The 19177-nt window shown below is 38.5% G+C and overlaps 1 protein-coding gene across 6 annotated transcripts in view; it reads right to left on the bottom strand.

The window, feature by feature from the left end:
* The window catches only part of MYO1B (myosin IB), a 172387-nt gene that overhangs the window by 12442 nt on the left and 140768 nt on the right, over nt 1-19177 (bottom strand). For 4 of the 6 annotated variants that reach the window (XM_085066038.1, XM_085066036.1, XM_085066037.1 and 1 more), the window contains 11 exons: nt 14688-14792; nt 13139-13201; nt 12167-12367; nt 9679-9905; nt 9310-9510; nt 8316-8409; nt 7727-7876; nt 6002-6070; nt 4555-4641; nt 4169-4255; nt 1434-1520 (listed from right to left, as the gene is read on the bottom strand). In XM_085066038.1, the coding sequence (XP_084922164.1) occupies nt 1434-1520; nt 4169-4255; nt 4555-4641; nt 6002-6070; nt 7727-7876; nt 8316-8409; nt 9310-9510; nt 9679-9905; nt 12167-12367; nt 13139-13201; nt 14688-14792 (1371 nt within the window). The remainder of the gene's footprint in view (nt 1-1433; nt 1521-4168; nt 4256-4554; nt 4642-6001; nt 6071-7726; nt 7877-8315; nt 8410-9309; nt 9511-9678; nt 9906-12166; nt 12368-13138; nt 13202-14687; nt 14793-19177) is intronic. The other 2 variants (XM_085066039.1, XM_085066040.1) reach the window with 2 other exon arrangements.

The following is a 19177-nucleotide window of genomic DNA, read 5'->3' as shown; positions in this document are numbered from 1 at the left end:
AGCATACAATTAGAAAAAAAAACCAACAAAATCCTCAAGACTTAATGGTTTAATCTTGATCATTTGTATCAGCTTTAAATCTTCAGCCTCATACGTCATGGGTGAAAATACTTTGCCTTCAAACTCCGTGTAGTAACAGTGATATATTGGAATGACAGACTAAGGTCTTATTCAGAAAAATCTGTGTATTTCAGGTGAGATGGAAATTGGAAATGTTGCTTACACTATTTAACAAACTCGTTGAAAACCACACCACAGACTGCAGAAACGCATTCCTGCTGTAATGTGCCTTAAAGGTTTTGGATTAATCAGTTTGCATTTAAATGCCACTGTTTGATGTAAAACGGCCTCTGAGTTCTCAGGAGGGACATATCCTTGTTTTAAAATCATAAAAATAGACCTACTTTGGCAGTAGTACCTAAAGTGTGATTCTGGTCTGCAGAATGACTTCTTAAAATGGCTCCTTTGAATTTTCCAGCTCTGGCTCCCATGTATGTATTGTAATGGATTTTTTTAAAAATACAAATGAACATGTATTATATGCAATTATATGTTTTCTAGCCATTTTTCCCATTTCATCACTGTCAGGATAAGAATAAAAATGAGAGCTGACCTTTACTCTGCATTATCAAGCCAATTGTTCCTTTCAGACCTCTGTAGTCTACAGTATCCCTATTAGCAGAAGTCACTCCCAGCCAAACCAAACAGATTCAGATTTCTGCAGTTCTTCAGGACTGCATCTGTAAAACTGTGTTATGTAAATCATTTGGGCACAGACCTGAAACATCTGAAGATGCCATTTCATAGTCTATTTACAGAGCAGAACTACATTTTTCCAGATTACAGATGTGTTTTCTTTTGCCAACCAGGCCTTGAAAGCAAGGGACGGAAAACAAAACACTTTTGTACATCCCAGTTTTTCTAGGAATTCATGGCTACCACAAGCCACAGGTAGCTATGTGGCCCTAAAAAGGTTGCTGGATGCAATAGGAGATGACCATTGGCTTTACGCTGCACTCTCCTCCACGCTGGGATCAGGGGTCTAATGTGAGCAGCAGTGAGGGTCAGACACTTCCACTCTACTTCCCATTCAAACAAGCAGAGGTCACTACAAGAAAATACATCCTTGTAATCTTTCCAGATAGGACCTTTGCCAAAGTATGTCAGTTTTTTAAGTCAATTGTAATAGAGTCCCTCTAATTTGACTTTTGTCTTTCACTTGAAAGCTGCAATTCCTGATACGACAAAATATCCTCGATGCCTCAATGAGTTTTTCAGCCAAGTCCGTGACAAAGTTAAACAACATAGTTCTGTGTAAAAAAAACCCCATCCCTCCTAGTGATCCCACACAACTGCTAGTTCATTAAGTGTTAGTAAGGTGTGCCACGCTTTACTGAGTTTGTGTTGACAGATGGGAGTGTTGGAGAAAGTACCTTCAGTCCAAGCCAGTAAGCCCAAATGACTGCCACAGCATGCTTACGCCTAGCCTCCTCCTTCAAGCGTTTCAACTCCCTCCGAGCCTAGAGGGTTCAGAGAGTGAACAAAAGAGACAGCCCGATGCAGACAGCACAATGACCAGGAAATGCCTCTCCCAAACCAAACAACCAGCAGGAAAAGGATGGAGGAGCAGTGCTCGACCCTTAACACCCAACGTGTCGGTGGGAGTTGGTGTGAAGCCACATGAAAGGTGAGCACAGCCTCCACTGCTGCTGAAGTGGCATGTACAGGTGGGGATTTTGTCACTGTTATGCACTGGCAGCCTTTTCTCCTCTTCTGTGCACACATCCCATAACTTGATTCTAAAGGGAGAGCTTTGCCTGCAGTTTCATTACCAAAATGATGCGTATGAAAATCAAGACTAACTAAAATCTCACTATCTAGTCACTGCTTCCATTGGCAAGTGCCTGGGCAGGACAGAATCAGCTCTGAAACTACATGTCATGATGACTTTCCAGAACTGTGATGAGGTCTTTTATTCTGAACGTTATTTTTTATTTTCATCTTTATGTATTAAAAACAAAAATTAAAATTCTCCAGCCTGGTAAATCATGTCTGTCTGTGGAATTAAGGGGTAAAGCCATCAAACCTAGTGCACTCCTCTTGTATAAAGAGATAGGCACCTTTCATCAATCATTCCACTTTAGGAAAGCAATTTGAGGCATGTGTGGGCAACTTAACAGAATGTCACATTTTAGGAGATACCAGCACATTTTTTTATTCGGTTATCTGATGACAACATTCAAGGAAGAGTTCCAGTATTACAGGCTCAGTCAGAGCAGCTCTAGCCCTGTATCTGCACTTGTCCAGTTGTAAGTTATCAGACTCATGCAGCAGCAGTTCCAGCCTGTGCCAGTTACGCTCTTCTGGTGCAGCTGGAAAGGTTAATGTGCAGTGGATGTAAACTTAAAGATTGTGTTTTCACTCATCTGCTTGGCAGAAAAGGTCCTACTGCACAGCAATGGAAAAGCAAGGACTATGCAAAGCTAAGTGGTTTTGTATCTTGAGAAAAAGAAGGAAACTGAGTACTCGAGGCTCACTCTTGTTTTATTTGTTTTTTGTTTGTTTAGGGTTTTTTTAGTAAAGCAAGAGACTTCTGATAGTAGCTTTTAGAAACTTTTGTTCTAAATATTCCTCCAGGAAAAGATAAAAGATCACACCAATAAAAAGTTGTCTCTCTTATCAGAGACTGTAATTATTTTTCTAATCTTAATCAATTTAGATTATTATCTTTTTATACATACATATTATTATATTTAGATTAAGTATGTTTAAGGAATAAGGAGACAATTTTTCACTAAATTCCTGTGAGCCAGTTGATAAAAATAACTACTAAACCATGTTAAAAATAATCCAAATCTACTAAACCTTTAAATGAGGAGCATTAACATAGTTAACACTACTGCATTCACTGGATGTATCTTTCAATTCTAAGGAATATCTTAAAACTAGGAAAACAAATATCTCTTCTGCAGTAAAAGCAACCGTACAAGCAGTTTTTTGGTGAAAGCAACTCTGGTTAGAAATAAAATAAATTCTCAATGTATTGTGCTTAAACAAATGCAGAGAAAACAGTGTGACTGTCAAATTATACAGTTACCTACATATCAAGCTAGAACTGAAAAGTTTCAAAGACTCTCTAGAATGAAGGAAATTCTGTACATGTTTGTTTGGATTCCCAGGGCTGCCATTTTGCTAGAAATCTAATAGATTTATATCAAAATAGCAAAGGTCAAACACAGCATTATACTCCAGATGTAATTTGAGGATATTTCTCATTTCAGTTGGCAAGGTGTTCTGACAACACACCCCCAACATAAATAACAATTGACAAATGTTTTAAATTGAATGTATTTATGGTTTTCAACTAAATTAGGAATTTATTAATTGAAACCAATCCATTTTTGACTTCTAGTGAACAGCATTTCAAATGTTCACATAACCCACAACTACAGGCTGGGGATTAGCAAGAATCTCTCAGTGGGACTTTGCTTCTGAAAACAAACAGCTGATGCTGGAATTCCTGGGATTTTTCTAGGGCTGTAAGTTTAGAATTGCAAACTAACATCATTTTCTGCTAAAAGATCAGCTCATAAAATTGTGCTATACTTATTGAATTTTTTTCACTGGTTCAAGTCACAGCCAGAGAGAATGAATTAAACCAATTATAACTAAAATTTAATGAAACTTTATAACATTGGCTTGAACTTGTAGATGAAGACTGTCCAGGGTACAGATTTTAATATGTGGTAAAAATCTCAACTGGATCACTAACACAGTGGCACTAAAAGCACTTGTTGGGGGCATGGAGAGGAACACACCAAAAACGCCCGACCTTTTCTCCCCCCAACAAACCATGCTTTGCATATTTACATGAAGTTAAATGCACTTCCTAATTTGAGAATACTGTACTCTAGTCATTTTTAATCTAGTTAGTGCAAATCTGTACTTGGTTGCCATGCAAAGAATTTCCTACTCTACAAAAAAACTGGCATACACAATGCTATCAGATTTATTAGGTGTGGCATGAATGCAAATGGAAGGAATCGATGATCATGCTCTATTATTTAATAGTGAATTGTATTAGTCATTAATTCTCACTATGAACTAGTGATTAAATGTTGATATTGTTGGGTAATGAAGGGGGGCATGTGGTATGTGCATGAAGTACCTTATATCCAAGCCAGAAAGCCCAAATAACAGCAATAGCATGTTTATTTCTAGCCTCGTCTTTCAGTCGTCTCAGTTCCCTTCGTGCCTGTGATGCATTTGAAAAGGGGATACAGAAAAGCTTAGGAAAGAAAAGGTTACTGCAAGTTCCCATTGGTGCAAGAAAGAAAGGAAGTAACCAGTGACTACAAACAGCAAACATTAAAGCGTGTCCCAGCTCCCCAGATTGCACCAGCTATGACATGTTAGCAGCAGAGAAACCAAAACAACAGTTTAGGCAGTAAAAGCAGTTTAAGCCACTGACAATATTCCCAGATAACTATGCTGAGGGACCTTCTTCATTCCATTTAGGGACATATAAGTGCACAATTTGTTTCCATTTCTTACCTGGGTACCATGCCAGTAAGCAGCAATTACTGTGGCAGCCTCGTTACAACGCTTCAGGTGCTTAAGTTCACGAAGACGCTTCCGAGCCTGTAAACAATTTAAAACATTTTTTTATGCTAACTTTTTACGGTTTTTGAACTAGGGCACTGCTACTTGTAAATCTAGGCAAAAAAACATTGCCTCCAAATCCCAAAGCAAATAGATTCACAAATGCTGCCCAGCCTAATGTTTGCTGTTCCAGGGAGGATTCTGTGCTGCAAGAGCTTGGTCAGGGGATCTTAGCTCAATGTTCAGTTTTCTCCCAGATTTGCTGCATTACCTGAGACATCTATATGTCTGTTTGCACAATGGCAACAGTATTTTTCCTTCACACAGTAAATGTCTTATCCATTTAGAGTGCAATAAAGAATAAATCACAAGTAAATTGCCTGCTTTAGGTCACACTAAAGGCTGCTGTCATAGCAGGCTTTCATGCACGGTCATGCTGCTGCAAAAGAGCTTGTTCTCCAATGGCAAACAGAAAACCATAACTCAAGATGATGCTTTTAACCCAGTTTTCTTCAAATAATGCTCATGGGAAAAGACAGAACATCAATAGTTAGACTGAAAGGATATTTTTAACCCATTTAAACAAAATAATAAAGACAAAGTAAAAATCAAGAAAAATAGCAAAATCAAATTGCGTTACCTTATTGCTGGCAAACTTTAAAGCCTTCTGGGCAGGACAGGGCTATTTACACCAATAGCTACTAACTGCAGACCTTTCCTTCCCTGTCTGACAGAAAGAGAACTGACTCCAGCACTAAAGATAGTTCTCTCTTCCCTAACTAGAGGGGAAAGCCACCTTTAGTAGGGTGAAGAAAGGTTAATGAGAAAACAGAGGAGCCCAGAGTTATTTTTTCTGAAGATGGACAGCAGTAGCTGCTTTAAGCATCATGGCTGCTTTCATGTGAGCTGTTAAGCTCATTTTTATCTCTTATTAAAGCATCACTCCTTAAATATCTACTAGGATGCATGATTATCCCTTCACAAAGCACAAACCTCTCAGAGAAGAAGCTAAGTTGTGGCAAATTGAAGCAGAGTAAAAGGCAACAGCAATAAACTACTTGCTCAACACAAGTAGATTTTCACTCCTCCACTTAGCAGAGGAGAATTGAAGACTTAACCAAAGTAACAAATTGCCCAGGCAACTCAAATGCTTTATTTTAATCCTGCCTTCAATTTTATTCATTCTCTGAGAATCCTGTTAAGCATAAAATAACTGCCAACCACAGCTTGTTTCTTCCCAATCAGTCCAGAGCTAGTTTTCCTAAGCCCAGTGGCAGAGCCCCAGAGCATGCTGCTGGCCTGCCTGATTAGCACACACCTAGGTCTGCTCTTGGAAAGTGTTTTCTGACCTGCTCCTTACCTCACCCCATAGAGACAGCTGCAGTAACAGGAAACTCACCTTCCACCCTCTGATGAACGACTGGACTGTAATAGCCGAACTCTTTATCTTCTCGTATCTTTTTTGTTGCTGTATTGGAAAAAAATATGTGATGCTTAGAACAGAATATTACATCTGTTGAACACTGCATAATAAACCTTTCCTTACTAACATTTGACAATATGCTTGAGAAGACAAGCACTAAATGTAAAAAGTGAACAATTTTTGACTGAGCAGATCTGTGTATAGATTCTGTGTTCAGCTAGAGGGAAAACAAAGCACATCAACAATGCTACATGGACAATGTCAGTCTGTTTACAGAAACACTAAGATAATGGCCAGCACCACAAACGCAGATTAAATGCTAACAGTAAGAGCTTTATTTGTCTTTCCCACCACCAGAGTAGCACACAAACTGTCACAAACGCTCAGGTTTGTTGGCTAAGCTTTTTACCACCTTTTCATAAGACATGTGCTGTTCCTGTAATCCACAGTGCCTTTATTATACCAAATGCTGATGATAACTCAGGAAGAGGAAAAAAATCAAAACCATAGATACGTCTCTATCATCACCCATAAGTAATAAAACAACTGCTGTCATGTTTCTCCAGTGACCAAATAAAGGTTTACAGTTAAGAAATCAGCAGTTCTTGGTCATGTATTTGTTTTCATTTCTTTATATTTAAGGTTGTGTCAATCTAGCTGCAGCAAGTCCATTTTAAATTCAGTAAGATTGCATTAGATCATAATGAAGCCATATGGGCACAATGCAATTCTGCAACGATGCTGTTTGTAGAAACAGTGCATTCAGTCACACAACTTCAGAGAGAAGAGTTTTTGCAGTAAAAAAAGCATACGTCAGTTGTACTTTTTCCAAATGATCTATACTCCCCTCTAATTATCCAAGAGAAGTGAACCAAACACCGATGGCTTTCAAGAGCACAAACAGAAGTGCTTGTCAACTGAAAAACAGGGATTTGTCAACTTCTGCAACTTGCAATTTAAGACTTTCTTTCCATATTTCATCAAGGTTTCTGATATGCTTGTGCTGCTCTCTAGCAATAACAAAATGCAGCTGAGATGTTCAAGAATGGTTTTAAAAACATAGATCTTTTTTATCATGTAAGTCAATACTATTTACTAATTGCCAAGAAGACACAAAAGAGTTGCATAACAGTGCTGAACACCTAGTCCACAGACAGATCTGAAACTGTTCTAGAATGAACTGTATCAATAATGATACTGAATTATGAGTCTTAGGAGTTATAATTAAAATAAACCCCTAGGATCCTCCCAGGCAGCATACTTGAGTCAAAGGCAAAGGTTCCAAATAAGGCAAAAACACAAAAAGGCTTAGGAATGACTGAATTCCACAAAACTGCACATGTATATTACTGAACATTTTTTACACATTAAGCATACATTTTGAAAGCACTGTGTCGGGAAGCACAGCATTTCAGCTGAACTAAAAAAACCTCTTCCCAGCTGGGCCACAGAACCCTGCTCTTCCAGAGCAAAAGGGCTCTGGTGAGCCTTTTAATTATTTAAGAACAAGCACAGTGCAAGCACTTAGTAGTAGCCTATAGAAACTAAATTTTCTTTATGCACACTCTTGGTACTTAAATATTAACATAAAACTCAATTCTTCCAACAGCTCTCAGTACATATTGAGGAAAAATATCCTATGAAGGCTATATGCATCAAACAGTGAAGAGAATCCCCCATTTAGTAAGGATGGTATCTTACTGCATATCTCCTGTACCAGGAAGCAATCACAATCTGGCATCTTTTCATTAACAAGAAGCGAGTACGGCACTTCCAGCCTCTATAAATCTTCGCAATCAGGGTAGCCAAGTCCTCCAAACGCTGCTTTCTCAGTTCTTCTAGTTTGAAGAGCTGGGTGTGGGGGTTTTTAGGGGTTTGTTTGATGTTGGAAGAAAAACAGCAGGAGAGAAGACACAAGGAAAAAAACCCATAAGCACAGCTCTTGTAAGAGAAATCTCTTGTTTACTAAGTCCCCCCTCAGACACACATTGTTTTATTCATCTGCAGAGCTACAGGCAGATGCACCAACAAGATTTGTGGCAGACACACTGTCACAAGTCAGTGCTCAAAAATGATATTAAATTAAGGCTGGCAGGTATTGTAGAATCTTGATTCACATCGATTTTAATGGGTCTAACATTAGAAAGTGCCTTTTTTATGCTACATTCACAGCAATATATCAAAGCACTGCATGTAGAAGAATCTGTAGGAACCAGGTAGTGAATGATGCAGCTCATAGCAGGCTGTCCTCATGAGAGGGCTCGATTTTGCAGAAGGCATTTTCACTTACTGTTCTTGGGTTGCGGATGAATATCTTTGATCTACCGAATGAAAATTCCTCTTCAGGGATTCTCAATTCATTAAACAGCACCTCTACTCCAGCCCTAAGAAGGAGTAAATGAGCTTAACAAACATGACCCCCAGCTCTAAAACTTCTTAGTTTACATATTCACAGCTTAATTTATGGAAAGCATATGAAAGCATATTTTAAACTTTTAAATAGTGCTTGACATAAGAAGATTGAAAACCTTACTCATTTACTCATTGGTTATTCAGCTAAAGGCAAGAATAATCACTGTAAAGATTCCGAATAATTCAATGAAAAAAAAAGAGCAAATTTTATTTTACAGCATCAGCAATGGCCTATTTTTATCTCTTACATCTATAATTGTTCTACTTAGAAAAAAAAAAAAGTAAAAAGGAAGGGCTCTCACACTAATGTCAAAATGTGAAACAAAGACTGACAAGTTCGAGAAAAGCCAGTGTTCCGCTCTTACCAAATACATTTTATGAATTCCAACAGAAAGATATGAAAGATATTTAAATCATGCTATTGGTGGCCACATATAAAAAGAAATAATAGAAGCTTATTTGCCCATCCCAGACATTATTCGCGAAAAATCTATGTGAATATTATGCAATTTAAAAGTATATATTTAAGACAATTGATTTGTAAGAGTTATTCTCTCATAATCGTTCCCCAATCATTATATAAAGTTATTCTTCAAAGGGCAGAGGAAGATTACGTGGCTGTCTTCAACAAAATGAGTGCTCTTACACTTTGAAAGTTGGTTATTAAAGATAAGTGCCCTCCTGATCATTCCAGAGCTCCCAGTAATTTTGAATCCACTTCAGTATCTCTCTTACACCCTTTCCTTCAGACCCAAATCAGTAAAGGCTGCAATATATCCCTTTTGCAACTTATACAAAACAATTAAAACATCAGAACATGTGGGAGACAGGAATTTCACTCAGGACAAGTAGGAATATTGCTGTTTGCCTACCTGGCTGGCCCTTTCCAGTGGGGCCAGGTCTGCTTGCAGAGCATTTTGTACCTCTCCAGGCAGGGCTCGTAGGGCTGCCGGAAGGCGTAGCCTGCCCTCCTGACACGCACGTTCTCCAGGAGCCCCAGGTACCGGATCTGGTGGCACACCAGTGCTTCGTTGAAAATGTGTGCAGCCTTTTTCTCATTGGGCTTGATGCACCTGGAAAGGAAAACCAAAAGGGACATCTTTTTGCAGCGCTGTACACGTCACCAACTATTATGGTGAGTTTCAACCATAGATTTCAATAGTTTATCCTTTGATATCAAGATTTATTGTTTATAACTATACCAAACAAATTCACCAAATCTTTGCTATTGGGGAGTTTACCTGATGTAGTTTGGATTTTTTGTCTGGAGATTTTTCATCAGGGTAGCAACTGAAGCCTTGAACTGTGAACCCGCTGTTGGTGGTCTCTTTAGATTGATCTTAGCAGGGTTTCCTTCTGGGAACAACGCTTTGATAAGGGAGTGGTTGGCCTTCCACATGGCCTGGGAGAGGTCGCGGTACAGAAGATCATTATTTTTGTCAACAAATCCTTCCACCTGGTACATAACCTGAACAACAGAGAAGTCTCATCAGTGCAGGTTTTGAGCTACAGTGTAGACCACTTCAAAACTGACCCAAGAAATTGATTTCTTCTTCTTACACACTATCCAAAACAAATCAAAGAGATTTCAGCTTTCATTTTAAATCTGGTATTTGGATGACTTTTTGTCAGACAAAACTTCTGTGAACATGCTACATGAGAAAGATGCATTTTCTCACACTTTCAGTTCCCCGTGTTGATCAATTCTGGTCTCTGAAGTGGAAAAAAACCCTTTTTCCATGATAACTCTGATACACCACCACCTGCCAAGACTCCAAACCAAGTTTTTTTTTGTCTGAGGAGGTTTTCTCCCTCTCTTTTGAATCAAAACAGCAAAAATACCCTTTCCCTTCAAAGCACTAATGCTTACATTATCTGCCTAACTAAAACAAGATACGGAGTATCACCTCTTGCTATCGCAGTGCAAGCAGCAAGCTGTGCAGCCCCCAGGGGACTGCTGTTTTAAAGGACTTTTACCAGGAAAGCAGTCCAACAACAACAAGCATGAGCACAAAGCTCTGACCTGCAGAGTCAGAGTCCAGCTGTCCAGTCAGTACCAGCTGGGTACCCAGGAGGCAGCCAGAGGAAGTTCATGCAGATCTCAGATTGCTACTGCCTTTTTTAATTTTTGAGGGTAGGGTACTTATTGGATTAATTGTGACAAGTCATCTGGCTGGTAATACAGATTCTTCTTCAGATCCGTGACTTCTCAGTTCTGCATAGGTATGTACACAGAATACTGAATGAAAATAGTACTGACACATATTTTACACAAGAGCAAGTTACTGGGCACTAAGGAGCATTTTACTCTGGAGAACATGTTTCTGGTTCTGACAGGTGCAGTAAATGCCACCACTGGAAAAAAAAACCATAACTGTTTGCATGAAATTACTTATATTTCAAAAAAGGAGGGTCAAACTTTTGTTGACCAGTGATAAGATCAAAATGTTCTCAGCTGAGGATAGAAAAACAACATTCCTCCCAAAATAGGAGGAATTCACTCTGCTGGGTAAGTGAATGCCTGTAACAATCAAAGACCCTCACTGCCTGCTAAGATACAATCTGTGCACACTCCTTCTAAAAATACTGGGGGATTTTCAATTCACCTAGATTTCTGACAACCAAAGAAATAGCTAGGTATTAATCTGTGATAGATTACATGCAGTTACAAACTCTGCTGGGCAAATAATGTTAAGTTAATGAATGGCTGCCTGAAAGGCTGATATTTCTAGGACTATTTTGAATGAGAAAATTATTGAGCTATTCAAAAGTGTAAGATTGAGAAAATTTTAAAAAGCATTAAGCAGTCCTAGGGAAATAAAATATTTTCCAAATATTCTTTACTGTGTAAAATTACCACATCAGCAGAATCAGGCAAGAGGCAGAGTTTCAACCCTACATACACTTCTAAAGGTTTTTTTAAAAATAGTCTTCACTCTACAGATTTAATTATTTTGATTTTCATTAATAAAAAGTTATAATGAATTACACACTGAAAGCTGTCAGACTTGTATTTATTCATACTGCTTATGTTGTAAAATGCAAATACATTTGCAAGCCCTCTGTACAGCTTTCTCTTCCATCTGTTTAAACACAGAATATCAAACTCAGTTCCTTCAAATGCACAAAAACTGCATTTTCTCAACATGACTAAGTACTGCAGGTAGTTCAGTGACAAAGAACATGTTTTCCAAAATATGTTGCCTACAAATGTGAGTGAAGTTTTGTCACTGTGAGCAATGATTGATTTCCAGAGACCTAACAGCAGCACCAAAGCACATGGGGCATCTTTCAGCCCTTGATTTCAGCCAGAGCAGCAGGACTTTGGACAAGGGCATGTAGAGACAGGACAAGGGGGAATGGCTTCAGACTAATGGAGGGCAGATTCAGATTAGATAGCAGGAAGAAATTCTTCCCTGTGAGGGTGGTGAGGCACTGGCACAGGCTGCCCAGAGAAGCTGTGGATGCCCCATCCCTGGAAGTGCCCAAGGCCAGGCTGGTTGAAGCTCTGAGCAACCAGGTCTAGTGAATGGTGTCCCTGCCCATGGCACAGGCCTGGAACTAGGTGATACTTAAGGTCCCTCCCAACCAAAACCATTCTATGATCTCTTAAACCCTTCCAGCCCAAACCAGAGATTTTAGCCTTAAGACAGAAAAGATTAAGACAGGTCTGGATTTTGAATCAGCTACAGCAGCCCCCACACCCCACGTGCTCCCTCCAGCAGGTACCTTGCCAGCATAATGCTGAATCCTGAAGCAGCTGTGGGGCAGGGAGGTATCGTTGAGGAACCGGGAGCACTTGCTCATCCTGCTCTCAAAGTGCTGGTGAGTGGCACAGATCTGGTTCAGTTTTTCTAGAAAAGTGTCATCGGTAACAGTTCCTGGTCTCAGGCACTCTTCATCCAGCATGGCCAGGATTCCAGTTTGGTTCTGAAGTCCCAAAACAAGAGCTTTAGTACTTGTTTCCATCACATTCAATCACAGCATAAAAAGGAGACCATTCTCCTGTTTGATTTCTGCTATCCAGGAAAGCATTCCTCAAGCTATCTCAAAGTTTGGCTCTTTTTACCTCATGACCATTTCCAACTGATTTTTAGCACTTGTGTTTTTGAACAGCTTTTCATGAGATCTGGTTCTTCAAATTCATGTTGAAGTTTGATGTCATTTACTCAGACTGTAGCAACTCCAACTTAACTGGAAGTATCCACTTTATGGTAAAACCATCATATATTTTATGTTAATGGTTAAAAGGTGTTCTTTTCTGATTGTTAAGGAATTTTATCTTTCTTGCTGCACTAATTACATAGGAAGTCTTCTCATTATATATAAGTACTTTAAGTACCTCAAGCACTCAGTAACATGTAATTGAGATTTCTAGTTTCCATATAAAAAGAAATGTAAATTAAAATGCAGCATGTGATATCTGCTATTGAAAACGGCACTAAATGTAAACACTTAAGAGCTGTTTGAGATTTTTTTTTCCGTGTAGGTACTGCTAATTATTTCTACAAAAGTAACATATAGCTTACAAAAAAAAGTCCTTTTTAGTAAAATGAACTTCTACCATACAAAATAAGATAAATAATAGAATGAATGGCATGTTTCACAAAATTCAGTGCATGAGGATGCATACAGACTTTACAGCTAAATTAAATCAATGCATTAAAAAATTATCCAAAGAGATTCTTGAATACAACTTACATTTTCTATTAGGTCACAAATTATGGCATTGTTGAAATATTCGATATGAGTCCATTCAATCCCCTATAAGAAAATATAAATAAATGTATGAACAGGAAAACAATGGAAGGAGCTTTTCCTCTAGGCAATTGAAATTATATTCCAGTTAACCACGGTACTACTTTCAAATTTAATTCCGCATGCTTACCAACAATTTATTTATTAAGGGAAAAAAAAAAATGCAATAATCTACTACTAACATTATCTGCACAAAATGAGTGTCCTTGAGTGGCTGCCAAATTCACCCTCCATTCCTTTCCCCCACCCATGTCAGCTTCCCATGCACTCCCTGGCGCCAGGCCAGGCTCCTCCCGCCCAGCCCCGCGCTGCCCACGCTCCCACTGGCCAGGAGGAAATCAGCCCATGTCACTGCAAGCTCCTGAGATCAAAATTTCTAACTTCTTCGTTGTTGGGTTTTTTTTTTTTTTAAATGGAAGAAAGAGGGCTAAATTTAGATAAGACCATTTGAAAAATCTAGAGTATGACTGTTCTTCAGATGTTCTTAATATTCCAATTTTTTTCGAACATCAGCAATAAAATTTCCAGGATGAGAAGCCAATGCATCACAAGGTAACAATGGTAGGGGGCAAAGGACTGAAAGAAGGAAAATATTAATTTCATTCTTAATTTGCACTCTGTGGTACTTCTTACAGTTTACTTTTCTCAGAGCATTTGAAATTTCATTCAAGAACCAAATTGCAGTAATGATGGTTCACCACTGAATGCAAAATTAAAAAGACACGCCAAAATTGTATGATGTTATCCTCAGGATCATAAGGCAAGAATTTTATGTAATTTTTAAAAATGTCTGTGCAGCAAAATGGTATCATCCAGTTTGAGTACAGACAGTGTATGCCAGTTTTTACAGCTGGGAGCTGGTATTTTGTCTGAGCGCTGTGTATCATGTGGAGCACTGCTAAAACCTATTAAAATCTTAGCTTGATGTTCACTCACAGAACAACATCAAACACCAGAGGCTGGGCTCCACAGGACACCTTAAATTTATCCATAAAGCTCACAAAGCTCCCTTCAATACTTACCTGAAAGAAAACTAGAACCAAAACTCTATTTGTTGTTTCTTTCATGTTGTGTGCTATTATTTTAGCCACCCAATTCCCTTTGAAAAAGGACTGGCTGTGGCTGTTCTTGGGGTGCATCTCAGACACTGCTGTGTAATCCAAAACACAGACTGTAGGGCAATGGCACTAATACCAGAAAGTGATATTAGTGTTCTAATAAATCAATTAGCCCTTGCTCAGAGCTGACAGTCATTGTTGCCAGTGAATGAACCACATTCGCTGGGTCTGGTTTTTACCTGGGGAACTTGTAATATGAAATAAATGCCAAACATTTTTTGTGTAATTTAACTACCCCACAGCCCCAAACAAACATGCTCCATGCCAGTCCTGCGGTCAAAAAGTGACTCTGTTCCCTGGAAAATGGTTCCAGCCTGCATGCCTGTGTATCTTTACAGGGACAATGGGAAGAGGATAAGGAAAGCATTGTTTACCTCTCGGATGTACTCCTCCTGCTCTTCTTTGAGGGTAAGTTCAATGAAGATCTGCTGCAACTTCTCATTGCAGTAGTTGATAATGAATTGCTCAAAGCTGTTGTCCTGTCAGATAAAACATGTTTGAGTTTGCTTTGTGTAAGCAGCCTGGAACCCAGCTGGAGTAAGTTACTGCAGCAGCTACAGGTCAGCAAGCCACTGTATTAACTACTCCTTCCAGTTTTGTGATGGGATGGTCGGAGTAATATTTGATTGAGATCACAATTAGTTTAGAAATTTTAGACCAAATCCTTCCCTGAGGCTTTGTGCATTGGGAGGCACAAAAACCTCTGTAGGTTTTATTCATGATGCCTCCATACTGATTCCTTTCAGCAAGTCATAAGGACACCTGTGGTGTCAGGAAATAAATAACTAAAGTTTTGCCTGCACTAATCTGTCCCCATCTGCAAAATGGAGTCTCCTGTGGGGTCTGATAAATAAAATTATGACAGTAGCATTAGCTCTTTTCCACTCAGTAGCCAATAAAATATCCTCTTTCCCTACAGAATGAGGCTCAAGCTGCTGTTCCAGCTGCAGCTGAGCCTGGGTTAAGAGATTATTGGCTCCAGAGGTCAATCCACCTCCTCCCTGCCAACAAACTGCCCCTTGAAATGATGGGAAACAACAGAGCTTCATTAACTAAAATTTCTCTAACAGGCTAATTCATCTCAAACTGGGTTAGGGAGCAAGCAGGTGTGTGACCCTTGGCAGAAGGGGCTGGGGAGTGGAGCAGACCCCAGCAGGAGGGGTGGGGACAGGAAGGAGGCTCAGTGACTGCCCCATCACAGGCTGTGACATGCCACTATCCCTTTTTAAACTACCCAATAATCTGCTATACAATACCTGTGAAGCTCAAATTATGCTAAGAGAATTTTTATGACTGAAGGCAAGTGCAATCATTTAAATGTTTGAATTAAGGATCTGGTTGCTAAATGAGATTAAGAACACACAAGCAGATTAGAAAATATGGAGGTAGCACAGATTACTTTTACCATTTTAGTTTTAAATGAAGCAAAATCATAGCTGATCACCAAAATTCCTCAGCCACATCAAACGCTGCCCCTCTCACCAACTGCAATTACCACTCAGAGATTGCAAAACTTGCATAGCTCTAGATGAGAGAGTTAAAATTTGGCATGCAGCAAAATCAGCACTGCAAACAAGTCATACTTACTGCATTCTGTTGGAAAAGAAATTACATAAAGTGCAGTCAGTGCTTATACTACTTCCATAACAATACAGAATACATCTATTAGCATTTATTTAGCATACCAAGTAGATCAATCTTTGTATCACTGAAAATGCAAAGTATTACATAAATGTGATGTATTACACCTTTGTAGATGAGCCTATCTTTAGGTACTTTCCAAATATTATCAAATAAACCAGGAGGTTGATACACATCAGAGTGTAACCCAGAGCAGTATTCTTGCATTACTCTGTCTCTAAATCACCATGTACTTTTCACCTCTAAAAGCAGTATTTATAACCTTGAGTATACAAATCTCAGCAACCGGAGAGGAGAATGGGGAAGGGAATAGAGTCTACTGGAAGAAGAATGAGTATAAATTTATTTGACACATTCAGATAAGGCCATCACTTCAGATATATTGAGTTTGAAGTAAAAGGACCCCAACTGTCACATCACCCAGACAAAGAGAAAGGGTAAAACACACTCTGCGTCCTGCTGCCAGGCACATGCCACCCAACTCAGAGAGACTGCTTCTCCAAAAGACCAGGTTATTCTGATTAAAAGGGCTGCAGGACTTTTCACTCACAAATTATACAGGCTTGGTCATCAAAGGAGGATGGAAACTGAACAGAAAATCCAGCTAAACCATCTAAGTGAAAGGTCATTAACAATACATTAAAGTAATTGCTAGATGTTCTCCTGATTTGCTGTGTATCTGTGATATTTACAGCTTGCCAAAAAAAAAAGGCAAACCAAAATCCACAGAGCTCTTCACAAATTGCTCACTTTGAGCTATGAAATTCTATTTGACATTGCCAAGCCACTGAAAATTGCTATTCCAGGAAAAAAGTTATTGAAGAGCAGCAGCAATGTTGTTCTTTATGAATGATACAGAGCAAAAGGCTAAAACAGTTAATTACAGCAAAGAGAATGAGGGAAAATGTTTGAATTACTGAAACTCTCAAAATGCTTAACTCTGAGCAGACCAGAAGACATTTGGTAAATTACATACACTTCAGAAAGAGCTGTTTCCTCCTACAGGTTTTAAAAAATCCCATATGAAAAAAACAATTAGAGTGTTTATGCCTAACCAATTCTGAGTAAGGCAACAGAGGTTGTGCATTTATTACCCATTAATGAACAGCTCTGATTTTTAATTATGTGAGGGCTCCACAATGCATATACAAATGTTGACAATGAACATTATATACATAACCCCCCCATTCTGTCACTTGTATTAAGTGACAGGAAGGGGTTTGACCAACACAGAAGCAGTGCAGCCAGACACAAAATTTGAGGAAGAGCTATCAAATATTCTTAGGAAATTTTAAGGAAAAAAAAAAAATTAGACCATATCTTCTCAAGGTGTCAGTTCTTCTTTCAGGCTGTAATTCTGCTACTTTTAATATTGAGGGCATCACTTCAATCCCTGCATTTTAACAGCAGCTTTCCAACTATGCCTTTGAAAGCACTGTGGAATACAAAATAAAACCTTCAGGGAATATAAAACCACACAGTCTCTCAAATTAAATAAAGGTGCTGGGAAAACAGAATGTCACCTGAGACAGGCTTAGAGTCACATTGAATGTATAGATACAGCTCAACCAACCACCCTCAGCTTATCCTCTGAATCCTTTATCAGATGCAACACTAAATTTAGAGGAGTAAAAAAAAAAATCACTGACAAAAATCAAAGCCGCCTTCACTATGTTTCTCACTTCACAAATAATGGTGCCTTGTTCATACTGCTTCATTCTTTATCAGCCTTCAAACTACTGGTCATCAGGGTGGTGTTTCATGAATAACAAGTTTTGAACTCTAAAAAATTCTTCTCCAAGTAAAAATAAAGCAATTATATAGACTAGCTATAAAGTTCTGTGAGCCACAGCTATTACATCTAGGTGCTTGGAAGCCCTGTGGAAAATATTCTTTGTTCCTTAATATTTTACCTGACTACTTCTTTGAAAGATTCCACTTGTGTACAGTGGGATCGTCTGAAAAAAACATCTATGGTTGTTCCTGACTTTATACATTTTGATACCAGTAAAATACCAATATGAAACAGACAAAAATATTTTTGTTAAAAAAAAAAATAGGCTAAAAATTTCTTAATGGTCTCAGGTAGAAATGTCTCAGATTTATGAACAGAAAATATCTAAAACAGGGCATGTGATACCTTCTAAGCCTCCCTCTCCACACAGAAATCAAATTCAGTTTTGAATACCCAGTTTCCAATGATCTCCAAAGATAACAAGACAACTATAATACCTGCTTAAAACTGAAAGCTGGGTACTTTTCCATACAATAAATTCTTTCTTCCACCTGCCTAGTAAACTCTGATTTAAGCATTCATTTTTGTGTCCTCTCCACTGTTTTCCCCAAATTAAGCAGATGCTGATCTAGACCTACAGACTCAGGTATATCATCAGTGTCCCACCTTTGTAGGTGTTTTTCAGTATTTCCTCTTCCTTCCTAATTTTTCATCACACCATTCTCATTCAGAGCCAATTCAAAAATCTACCCATTGCTCAGTCTACAACCACTGACAAAAAGGTGTCCAGTAACACTTTTTCAAATACATTAGATGAACATATAACTAAAAACATATAACTAAAAACACACATGAGATATATTTAAAGGAAAATCATCCTTGAAAAGAAAATCTAAACATTTCAAGTCATGAGACAGTTGAAATCAACAGGATTAATGTCATTACAATGAACATTTACATCAATATGAGAAGGGAAAGAGACATACAGAAACTGATAGTTCTGCTCTATGACATATAGCCCCAGAAAGTAAGTTTTTTTAAGTATCAACACAGCTTCAGGCATCAGAAGTCTCTGACAGCCTCCTAACATGAGCAGGTGACCCCAAGTAGTTACATCAGGCCCCTAGAGAAAAAGCCAGATGGCAAAAGTAATGATGATAAAGGACCAACGTACTCACTTCACTGAGATGAATGGTGGAATGAAGGGTGAAACCAACCAGCAAATTCAATTTATATGCTACTCTGGTGTCTGGGGATAGGGGGTTTTATGTATGACCACACAAGCATATGAGTTTATGAGATGAAACTAAAGAATATAAATGCTAGGGAGTGAAAATCAGCAAAATGGGAAAATTGCATTTAAAGAAAATGAAAGAAGATACTATTTTAATCTCAGAAAGCAATGACCCAGTTACAACATGACTCGGTTACAACATTTTTTCAAAATTTTTTGCAAATTTAGTAGAGGCATCTTATCAGTATTTATCC

Source organism: Lichenostomus cassidix, chromosome 7 (assembly GCF_008360975.1).
Source record: "Lichenostomus cassidix isolate B80296 chromosome 7, HeHo_3.0, whole genome shotgun sequence".
NCBI lineage: Eukaryota > Metazoa > Chordata > Aves > Passeriformes > Meliphagidae > Lichenostomus > Lichenostomus cassidix.
The sequence above is the reverse complement of the archived record's forward strand: the minus strand, read 5'-3'. Positions and strand labels throughout refer to the sequence as shown.